General features: G+C 36.5%; 1 protein-coding gene across 1 annotated transcript in view; it reads left to right on the top strand.

The window, feature by feature from the left end:
* The first annotated feature begins 691 nt into the window (after positions 1-691).
* The window catches only part of LOC132843292 (semaphorin-4E-like), a 14,185-nt gene continuing 3,092 nt past the window's right edge, over positions 692-11,784 (top strand). Inside the window, exons 1-14 of the mRNA XM_060866505.1 lie at positions 692-819; positions 2,896-3,041; positions 3,634-3,693; positions 4,973-5,071; positions 5,224-5,323; positions 5,565-5,675; positions 5,834-5,985; positions 6,501-6,673; positions 7,239-7,392; positions 7,640-7,859; positions 7,955-8,070; positions 9,370-9,539; positions 10,040-10,092; positions 10,262-10,717. Of these exons, the coding sequence (XP_060722488.1) occupies positions 720-819; positions 2,896-3,041; positions 3,634-3,693; positions 4,973-5,071; positions 5,224-5,323; positions 5,565-5,675; positions 5,834-5,985; positions 6,501-6,673; positions 7,239-7,392; positions 7,640-7,859; positions 7,955-8,070; positions 9,370-9,539; positions 10,040-10,092; positions 10,262-10,717 (2,110 nt within the window). The 5' untranslated portion in view covers positions 692-719. The remainder of the gene's footprint in view (positions 820-2,895; positions 3,042-3,633; positions 3,694-4,972; positions 5,072-5,223; positions 5,324-5,564; positions 5,676-5,833; positions 5,986-6,500; positions 6,674-7,238; positions 7,393-7,639; positions 7,860-7,954; positions 8,071-9,369; positions 9,540-10,039; positions 10,093-10,261; positions 10,718-11,784) is intronic.

The raw sequence follows: 11,784 nt of genomic DNA, 5'->3' as shown, positions 1-11,784 counted from the left end.
GTTGTGGCTCGTACAACATTTGCAAACAAAACAATAAACTAATGGAAATGGCATTTAATGACATGATGCGTGTGATAAATTTGCGACTCCACTGGATAATCGGCGGTCGATGCTGTTAAGAGGAAGGATGTGGGTTTTCCTTCAGTTATTCTCAGTGCTGCATCGAATTCAGATCTAAAAAAATGACAGTTCGATCCATGACCTTTAAAATGAGATTCTGATATTATTATCTTATATTCAGTTCTTCTTTTGAACAACTGGTATATGATATAAAGTGTTGTTTGTCTTTCATGAATATGTCTTCATAATCTAAGCTCTTTGTTTTACTGTAATGTTAAGACAGGAAACTGTGACTTTGTTCTCTATAATAATGTAGAGTGTGATCTATGCTGTTCTTAAAGAATGTATTATCTTAAAATGAACAATTTTATCAACCGTGTCGAGTGTGAATGACAGATTTTTCTTAATATTTCTACAAGGTAATTCTATGGAAAACTGTAAAAAGGTTACAATTAAAAATCCAGCTCATGTGCAGTATGTCTTATTTCACCCTGCTCCTCTGAAGTACAGCAATCTAAACATAATCTGTTATTATAAGTAAAATGTTAAGATTTTTTTCTTCATGCTGAAAAAATATATCTTCTGTATTTTACAGTGTGACTGTTTGAGAGACTGAGACTGCCGTTGCTCTGTAGCAGAGACTTGAAGAGCTTTAGGACATGCTGTTCTTCCTTGTCCTGTCTTTTTGGGTTCCAGCTGCATTGACTTTGGGCCAGGTTTGGCCATTGAACAGCACACCACGGAAAACAGTTACTCTGAGTAAGTGAGCTGTTTTGGTTGTTTTTTTTTTCTCTTTGCTGTTTGTTTTTTTTTGTAGTTTTTTTTCTTGAATATATATTACTTTGGTCGAAGAAGTAGAGGAGGGAGGAGAGTGCACAGACAGAGAGAGAAGAGAAAAGGTAAGAGTGCAGGACTGAGAATAGGAACCCTGAATGTTGGTATTATGACAGGGAAAGGTAGAGAGCTTGCTGATATGATGGAGAGAAGGAAGGTGGATATACTGTGTGTACAGGAGACCAAGTAGAAGGGTAGCAAGGCTCGTAGTATAGGAGCAGGATTCAAGCTATTTTATTATAGTGTGGATAGTAAGAGAAATGGGGTAGGTGTGGTCCTGAAGGAGGAGTTTGTGAGGAATGTTCTGGAGGTGAAGAGAGTGTCGGACTGGGTGATGAGTCTGAAGTTAGAGATTGAAGGGGTGATGTTGAATGTTGTTAGTGGTTATGCCCCGCAAGTAGGTTGTGAGTTAGAGGAGAAAGAGAGATTCTGGAGTGAATTAGATGAGGTGATGGAGAGTATTCCCATGGGTGAGAGAGTGGTGATAGGAGCGGATTTTAATGGACATGTTGGTGAGGGGAACACAGGTGATGAGGAGGTGATGGGCAAGTTTGGAGTTAAGGAAAGGAATCTTGAAGGACAGATGGTAGTGGACTTTGCTAAGAGGATGGACATGGCTGTGGTTAACACTTACTTTCAGAATAGGGAGGAACATAGAGTGACTTACAAGAGTGGAGGTAGGAGAACACAGGTAGACTACATCCTATGTAGAAGAGGCAATCTGAAAGAGATTAGTGACTGTAAAGTGGTAGTGGGAGAGAGTGTAGCCAGACAGCATAGGATGGTGGTGTGTAGGATGACTCTGGTGGTCTGTAAGACAAAGAGGTCAAAGATAGAGAAGAAAACCAAGTGGTGGAAGCTGAAAAAGGAGGAATGTTGTGAGGAATTTAGAAAGAAGTTGAGGCAGGCTCTGGGTGGTCAGGTAGTGCTGCCAGATGACTGGGAAACTACAGCAGAAGTGACCAGGGAGACAGGGAGAAAGGTGCTGGGTGTGTCATCTGGAAGGAGGAAAGGAGATAAGGAGACTTGGTGATGGAATGAGGAAGTTCAGGATAGTATCCAGAGGAAGAGATTAGCCAAGAAGAAGTGGGATATGGACAGGACTGAAGAGACTAGACAGGAATACAAGGAGTTACAGCGCAGAGTAAAGAGGGAGGTGTCTAAGGAAAAACATATGACGAGTTGTACACTAGGTTAGACACTAGAGAAGGAGAGAAGGACTTGTACAGGTTAGCTAGGCAGAGGGATCGAGATGGGAAGGATGTGCAGCAAGTTAGAATTATTAAGGATAGAGATGGAAGGCTGCTCACAAGTGAGGAGAGTGTACAGAGGAGATGGGAGGAATACTTTGAGGAGCTGATGAATGAGGAAAATGAGAGGGGAAAAAAGAGTAGAAGGGGTGAACTCTGTGAAACAGGAAGTAGATAAGATTAGAAAGGATGAAGTCAGGAAGGCGTTGAAGAGGATGAAAAGTGGAAAGGCAGTTGGTCCTGATGACATCCCGGTAGAGGTCTGGAAGTGTCTAGGAGAGGCAGCAGTGGAATTTTTAACTAGTTTGTTAAACACGGTTTTAGAGAGTGAGAGGATGCCTGAGGAATGGAGAAGAGGTGTGTTAGTGCCGCTCTTTAAGAATAAGGGTGACGTGAAGAGTTGCAGTAACTATAGGGGGATAAAGTTGATGAGCCATACAATGAAGCTGTGGGAAAGAGTAGTGGAAGCTAGGTTAAGGAAGGTGGTGGAAATTTGTGAGAAGCAGTATGGCTTCATGCTGTCAGGACTTAGCCCGGACTTAGCTGCACAACATTGCTGTTTAATGTTACTGTGATAAGCCTCGCAATATATTAAAAGCATGTTGATGTGTTGTTGCAGCTGAATGGTTAAAAAGTGTTGATTTAAATTCTTGTACTTTACTTCTTTGTACTTTTCTTTATTATGAGCATCAAAGGTCTTATAATTACTCCAAACCAAGTGTACAATAAAAGCCTATTCTTCTGTTGCTAGATAACAGAGGTCATGTCTTTCAAGAGGAGGGAGTGTGGAATTACACCACCATGCTCCTGATGGAAGACGAGGGTGTGCTCATCCTGGGAGCTCGAGAGGCCATCTTTGCCCTGGACCTCAACAACATCACACACAAGAAGGCTATGGTCAGGAAAAAGATTTCATTTTAATAACAACAACAACAACAATAACAACAATAATAATAACAATATCAATAATAATAGATGCATTTATTTATTTATTTGTTAGATTGGTTGGTTGTTTGTTTGTTTGTCTCAGCCCCAACTTTTTTTTTTTTTGTTTCCGTTTCAGTGTAACTTATAACTGGGGTATATTTGCTTATATTCTATCTTTTTTACATTCTACATTCTTATATTATGTAAAAAACATTTTTTCATAAACATAAAAAACATAAAAAACATTAGTTTAAAAATTTATTAACATAAAAAACATTAGTTTCAAACATTCTTTATATTTCTATATATTAGATTGTTTAAATTTAAGATATCGTCTCTTTATGTCACTGTGATTTCACAATTTTATTTTGACTGCATTTTTTAAACTTGTACACTGTAAAGTACTTTCATTAAAATTAAATAATAATTATAATAATAATAATTATAATAATAATAATTGTTAAAATAAATGTTAAAATTCCTTTCTTTAGTAGTAAGTTTTCACCTGCACTGTTCTTATTTAATTCAAGATAAGTAAAGAAATATATTCTCTTTTTTGTAGGTTAAGTGGTCGGTGACTTCAGAGATGCAGCGCACTTGTATTTTTAAAGGGAAAACACAGGTGAGGGTTTTTTGTGTGTGTGACCGTTCTGTGTAAAATCGATAGACTGTTATGTGTGTGATTCACAGGAGATCAGCAGTTTCATAAATACTCTAAGCTGCCCATCTAGTACTAAAAATCCTGCCACAACCCAAGAGATCACACCACCATCACCAACACTCTGGAAGTGGTTTATGATGATGAAGGAATGAATGAAGGAACGGAAGAAATACACTAAAAATCCAGTATATTAGGAACATCTGTACACCTGCACATTCATTATTATTTATTATTATATCATTATTGATCATTGAAAACAAAAACGCTGAGTGACTGACTGACAGTTAGGTCTAGAAATTTCTCAGACCAGCTCTCTGATCAAGGAGATCATACTTTTCTTTATATTTGATGCAAACATTAACTGAAACGTTTGACCTGTATCTGTAAAATCCAGCCAAAAATAAGAAACAAAATATTTTTACAACCAGTAATATGTTATCTCTATTTTAAATATTCAAAATATATACAAAATAATAAAACAATGTTTTTATTTAGGCTTCATTTCTGAAGCCTAAATAAATTCAGGCAGACCTACTGAATATCAGCTTGAACTTGAACTTCGGTTGCAAACTTACTTTATAAAGTTAATTTGATAATCATGTTTCCATATGTACATCAATAAGGCTTTAAACATAAAGAGAAGTGGGATATCTTTCAGTGGAACTGAAATTAATTACTTGAACATGATTTCCACCTTTTCTCTTTCACTTTGGTAGTAACCAGACTTTAAAATCATAATAAGATGAAGACTGTACATACTTATGACTGGTGTACAAATAAGACACTAATTTCAGTACAGGAAAGTCTAAAGAGTAAAAAAGGGATTTCCACAGAAATGTATATGTATATCTTTGTATTTATGTGTATATATGTAAATGCTCAAGTGAGTGTGAAAAAGAATACATTCCCTAATACAGTAAAGAACCAAACATAGTCTGAGTTTTGAGAATATTAAGAACTAGACTTTACGCCCCTAAGCCATGTCTAACTTTCAATCACTGGTTAGATTCAACAGTTTTGTGCAGTAAATATATAATATGATTAGGAACAGGTATGCTATTATACAAAGCCCTGATCTGCAACTCCTCTTCTTTGGGTCCTCACCTAGCCTATGAAATTATTCCCCATTATTCTTCTGTCTTGTGTTGTTCTGTTAATGGATCTGTTTTTCTGTCTCTTTCTGATTGGCTTCCTAAAAATTTCCTTGTACTCCTGTATTCCCTGTAATTTTCCTTTCCAGACTGAGTGTCATAACTACATCCGGATCCTTCATAAAATGTCGAAGGACACTATGTTTGTTTGTGGTACCAACGCTTTAAATCCAACCTGTGATATTATGGTGAGTAAAAATTCCTCCACAAATTTTACTGTAAAATGTCCTTGCTATGATATTGTAGACATTTGTTAACATGAATTTCAGCCTGCGTGCATGTTTTGTTGTATTATATCACACCATGTAGACATTTCATGTAGCTGTGTTCTGTGTTCCAGTCTTATAAAGACGGCAAGCTGACTCTCGAAGGTAAACAACAAGATGGGAAAGGAAAGTGTCCATTTGATCCTTTCGAGAGATACGCCTCTGAATTTGTCGGTAGGTGCTTCGTCTCTCTTAAGGCAAACTGCTCCATGACGTAACAGACCGAAGAGCACAATGTTTAGTTAGTGAGTGATTAAAAGTATTTTTTTTTTGCATGCTATTCATTTTTAAGGTAAATTCTTTAGTCACAGGTACTACTTATGATAACTGATATGATCTTCTTAATGGTTTAAAGGAAAGTAACCCAATGAGCCCATCATTGTGCTTTCATAATATAATTCTGATTGCTGTTTAGATGGAAAGCTGTACTCTGCTACGTCTATTGATTTGCTGGACTCAAAACCGGTTGTGATGCGAAGCTTAGATGACAGCATAGGAACTGAAATCCTGACTTCATGGCTTAATGGTACGAATGTAAATTTTATTACATTGAACCCGGAACTGAGATGAGTCTTCTGTTATCGTGCGTTATTTAATATTCAACTTTGCATTATGTAACTTTCTTTAATTCTTGGATCATGTGATTGAGTAGTTGAGAGTCACTGATTATTTGTGTCATTTCAGAGCCCAGTTTCATTGGCATGAAGCATGTGGCTGAGGGAGATGACAACCCAGAGGGGGATGATGACAAGATTTACCTTTTCTTTAATGAAAGAGCTGTGGAGTACGATGCCTACAGTAAGATGGAGGTGTCCAGGGTGGCCCGTGTTTGTAAGGTACTCTTCCTTGTAAAAGGTTGTTGCTGATATTACAGTACACCATTCTTCAGGGCCTAAATAACAGTTGTGTGGTCTTCACTAACTTCTTTGTTCAAACAAAGAACCTCAGGTGATGATAAAATACCTGGGTGGGGAAATATAAGCACACGTTTCCTACTTCTGCATCAGTACTTAACAAACCAGATGTTACTAAAGAATTGCAAAAGATTAGTGATCATCAAGATGTGAAATGATTATAAAATGATTCAAATATTATAAGATTAATCACACTGCTTTTGATGCTTTTATACATGAATAGAAAACCTTTTTCCTATTTGCAAGTTTCTTTTGTTTGGTTTTTTGCTTAAGTAATTAAGGCTTAAAATGGGAGATCTGCTTATAGAACAGTATTTTTACCAAAAAAATATTTGGATTTTTTTATGTTAATTAGTAAATAAATATAACTATTGTCACTTGCTAAGATGTCATTTTTTGCAGCATTGTTCTCATACCCTCTGATCTCTGCTTGCTAGGGGGATGTGGGAGGACTGCGGACATTGCAGAAGAAGTGGACGTCATTTCTAAAGACTCACCTGGACTGTCCTGTCCTTCAAACCAGACTACCACTTCTCATACAGGATGTGTTCCTCTTCTGCCCAGACACCTGGAAAACCTGTATGTTCTACGGTGTCTTCACTCCTCAAGGGTGAGTGAGTTAAAAAATGCCAGCAGAATATGTTTAAATAACTGCAGTGAAGAAGACAATTTGTGATTGTGAACGTTATCAGGATTGTGGTTGAATACTAGACCAAAAATACCGGCAGTATGAGATGGCAATGCGGCACCACCTTGATGTCTTTATATTGCATATACCAGTATCTTCATTATATGCATTATTATAATATGAGAATTATTATTTAGTACTACTGTACACACTCGTATGAAAACCTCAGGCAAATTCAATCATGCATACAATTGCCTCTGAAATTACTTTATTTTTGTGTGCAATGTTTTTACTCTGATATGAAATGAATACATTTTAGGAGGTTACATGATGCTATAAGGTGTATTCAAAAATTACCTATCGGAGTCAAAACCTGTAAATCAAGGAAATGCTTACAAAATATGTTTCTTCATGTTTTTTCTTCCTATTTGCATATGTGTAAGGCTGTGACATCCAGTTAAACACAAAAAGAAATTGTAGAAAATATTACATTAATTAGACATAGTTTTATTAACCACCGACCTATGACACTTGTTTCATCTGACAGGGAAATGCCGGAGTACTCAGCAGTGTGTGCCTACAGGATACAGGACATCAGGGAAGTCTTCTCTAAAGGCAAATTCAAAACGCTATACAGAGATAATTTATATGACAAATGGGTGACATACAACAGACCTGTGCCTGACCCTCGTCCCGGAGCTGTGAGTTCAACATTTACCAACTTATTCTACAACAATCATTTTTATTTGTTAGCTACAGTGGTGGAAAAATGACTTAATTAAGTCAGAATATAACAGACAGATTTATTATCATTTACTGAGTTATAACGTACATAGTGACGTGCATGGGGTATAACGTTTTAATTTGTATATTTTGTCTCCAAAACCACCACCTATGCAGTAGTTAATTATTCGCTTTGTGTTGCTCTCTCTATGTGTGTGTGTGTAGTGTATTAACAGTAAAACAAGGGAGAAAGGGTTTTCAAAGTCTTTGGACCTCCCTGATGAAACCCTTCAGTTCATCAAAGACAACCCACTTATGGATCAGGCAGTGAAGCCTTCTGAGCAGCCCCTACTGGTGAAGAAAGGAGCTGTGTTTACGCGTATAGTGGTGGCCAGCACTACTGCCCTGGATGGGAGCAGCCATCAGGTCATGTTTATTGGCACAGGTAAATAAATATTTAGTGTACAGTTTACATCATTTTTACAGACGTATGCATGCATGTGTTATAGTGTTCAATCAACTGTACAATCTTTGTAACAGCAAGCGGTTCAGTGCTGAAAGCAGTCAACTATGATGGAAAGATGGTGATAATAGAGGAGGTGCAGCTCTTTAAGCAGTCTGACCCAGTAAAGATATTGCAGCTCTCTATCACCCTGGTAAGCCACAGAGCACATTTACATTTAATTTTTGTTCCCTCCCTGAAGCTACCCCAAAAGATTATAGGTTATTTCATTTTATTTCATTTTTTATTTTTTTTTTTTGCAGTTCCAGAATTGAACCCTTGTCAAACTGGGAATGGTGGACTGAGCTTTGCTATAATATAGATATAATATAGATATTATTAGATATTGTCAATTTGCCTTCTGCTTGTATTGTACAAAGAAAGAGGCCAAAATAATTTGTATACAGTATAAGTGAGCAACTAGGACTCACCTTGACTCAGTCAAAGTTCGACACTTGTATTAGTTGTGACTTTTCTCTAACATTTCCTAACTATTTCTATTCTATATCAGTGGGGATATTTTCCCTAATCTTTCCTCTAGTGATAGGTAAGCTAGTTTAGCAGTCATCTGGCTTGTGTTTTGAAACAAGCCTGACCTTTATTTTTCCCAGTATGGTAGCCACCAGTTTTTCACATCATCCTTTCACTCAGACCCATTTTTTTTTCCAGCTAGCAGCTGTGACTGATCAGCATGGCATGTTAGAAGCATTCAACAATGTAAAGCAAATTAGAAAGGCAATATAATATCATGTGGAAAGCCATTTAGTGATGTTCTGCTCATGTTTAGCCAATTTATTTATTATTTATGTTGTTAGCAAGTTACAGTATTACTGTAGCTAGACTGCTAATGCCCCTGTGCTATGGAAAATGTGTTGCTGCTTTTCTTTTTGTATTATAGTATGTAGTATATGGAGCTGATGGGATAGATATTGACTTTTGTCACAAGAAAAAAAAACTAAAGCAAAATGTTACAGTGTCAATACTTGCCACTAGCATTAGTGACATTAGTGAAAATCATTCAGAGACTGCCGTGTCTAAGAATCAAGACAAGGTTGTTTTGTTTTTTTTTGGAACTTTGTGTGTGACATTACACTATTTAATTGATTTATAAAGGTGAAGAAATAGTTATCTATTTATTTTGAGAGAATGATAAAAATGCATTTTCATTGAGTAAATTGTTTTTATTCTTTTGATAAATTTACAAAATATTCTAGAATTAAAAATTTACTACTGCTTTTAAGACATTTTAGGGAACATGCAAATCTAACATTTTTTTTGCCCTCATCGTTCACACTAGAATAACTAAAATAAAATAATACTTAATGACTTTCCCATCGTGGCTATCCCAGTACTCATCTGATTCATTTCTTTATCTCTACTTGTGATTCAGTTTTACTTTGATTCTGTTATAGTTTGACCATCTTTTTAATAACTGCTGGACATATTGTTTCAGGGTCAGCTGTATGCAGGCTCAGAGGAAGCAACAGTGCAGATGTCGCTTAGTACATGTGACCATTACGCTTCCTGTATGGACTGTGTGCTGGCCAGAGACCCGTACTGTGGCTGGGACCTCAGCGCTGAACGCTGCATTGCTATAAAAAACATTCATCCAGATACACACAGGTACTCAGCATATACTTGCTGGCTGCTGTAATATAGTGCTGTAGGGAAAAAATCATGATGTGGTGTGCTGTTGTAGGAAAACGGGCAAAAAGGAACAATGGGTGTGATGTGACCTGAAGTTTACCTTTTAGAAATTATTAATTACTTTTAATTATTAACTTTTATTAATTATTAACACATTTAACACATCATAAATCTATTCATCACAGTACTTTAGAGCATTTTTTACTCTTTATTGACCTAGATTACCTGGAGTTAACAGTAACGTATTAAAATAAACACATTAATATAAACCTGATGTGCCTTCCATCTAGATCTACTGTAAGTCATTGTTGTAGAAAATTTCACATTATCACCTTCTGACCAATCAAGAATCAAACATCACTGTGGTCTAAAATATTGAATTGACTGCTCTAGAGACTGTACTATAGACTGTGCACATGTGGGAATGTTAGATATATTGAATTTTCAGTCATGTCCATCTATTTCTTCTCCTGCAGTGAGGTGGTTCAGAGTCTGAGAGATGGAAATGCTGCACGTTGTCCTGCAGTCGGTATGTAAACAGGTGGCTTTTTATGTCCACTGGTTCAGATAGTACAGTATTTACTGATAAAAGTGTCTTGTATGGGTCAATATACAAGCAGCATAAATGGTTTAAGTCCATTGTGACCTGTCACTAAAAGTCAATAAGTCTCCCGAGGACTGTTGTTTTTGTGTTACAGAAAGTACTACGATCATTAAAACCTTCTATCCTGGTATCGAGGTCAGGTTGCTGTGCCAGCCAGGATCAAACCTGGCCCGAGTGCAGTGGAGCGTAAACAATCACACAATTCAAAACTCCAACAAGTACCACATTCATCACAACAACCTGTTGATCCTCGAAGCCTCGGACAGCGACGCCGGATTCTACACCTGCACCGCTGTAGAGTCCTCCAATGGTAAAGACTATGTCATCCAAAATGCTACATATGAGCTGAGGCTGGGGGACTTCATGGGGCATCCTTTGATTCAGCTGCAGGCCATTGTAAAGCAGAAATCTCTCTTGGCCCTCATGATCCTGGTCATCATACTATCACTGATATTATTAGCTCTTGTGGTATGGACCATCTACAAAGGGCATTGTGCCGTCCAGAGAAGCTTGGAAAAAGCTGAGGGAAGTCCACAGTGTGTGTCTGGCTGTTAGGAGCCACTGCTCTCTATTCAGCTCTCACAGCTTTCAAGAGAGTTCAACAGAAATAACAATCAACAGAATAGCTGGATCCCCTGATATGACAGCATAATGGATGTAATTGTACATCCTGATGTGATGTAATTATTTGATATAATTAAGTAAAACTGTATTTCATCTATTAATAAAATTGTACTTGTTTTATTTAGTGTTGTTAATTATTTTAAGTTAAATAAAATGAGTCACTGTTACAATATGACAGTAAATGTGCAATCAAGAGTATTTATTAAGAGCTTCAATCTAAGAAATTACAAAAACTTACAGAAACTTGCTTCAGATCAATGCTTAAAAATAAGGATAAGAATTTAAACAGCTCAAGCAGAAGTAAAGTGCAATGACATTTTTGAATATAAATGATTATAAATCTTTTGCTTATTCAAGCCATCTAAACTTGCATTTCTATGCAAAGACTGGACAGAATCAGCAAAGTGATATTAACAGACTGCTGTTACAAATAAATCCTGTCTTCTAAGTAAATTAACCAAGTCCATGTCCAAGTGTTCTTTTTTTTAAATAGTTTAAACTGAAAAAAAACAAAACAACAGGTTCCATAAACAAAATGCTTATTTCGAAATTCTCTCTAACACAGTATTTGAAAATATTAAAACCATTACATGAAACCAGTAAAAAGTAAATGGTAACAGAAACAATCATTCTGAACGTTTCAGGGTCTACATTTTCTTAGTGTGACAATGTTTAAACAAAGTTGGGTAAACAAGGCAGATTAATGCCTATGAACATCCAGAGAACAAAAACAGTTCAAGTGTTCAGCTTGGTTTTTAAAGACCACACATTAGGAGAAATCCATTGAGATACAGAAAGGGTTTTTGAAAAACCTCAAAAGTGTATTTCAGATTAAATGGATACTGTAGATGTAACTAAACTAAATTATATGTATAAGGACAGTATGTCCAGCTATAGACAGGCTCTAAAAGCTGCCAGGGCTGAGCACCTAAGCAAACACATAGAAAATAACCAGAACAACCCTAGGTTTTTATTTAACACAGTGGCTAGATT

Source organism: Tachysurus vachellii, chromosome 1 (assembly GCF_030014155.1).
Source record: "Tachysurus vachellii isolate PV-2020 chromosome 1, HZAU_Pvac_v1, whole genome shotgun sequence".
NCBI classification, from domain to species: Eukaryota; Metazoa; Chordata; class Actinopteri; order Siluriformes; family Bagridae; genus Tachysurus; species Tachysurus vachellii.
The sequence above is the reverse complement of the archived record's forward strand: the minus strand, read 5'-3'. Positions and strand labels throughout refer to the sequence as shown.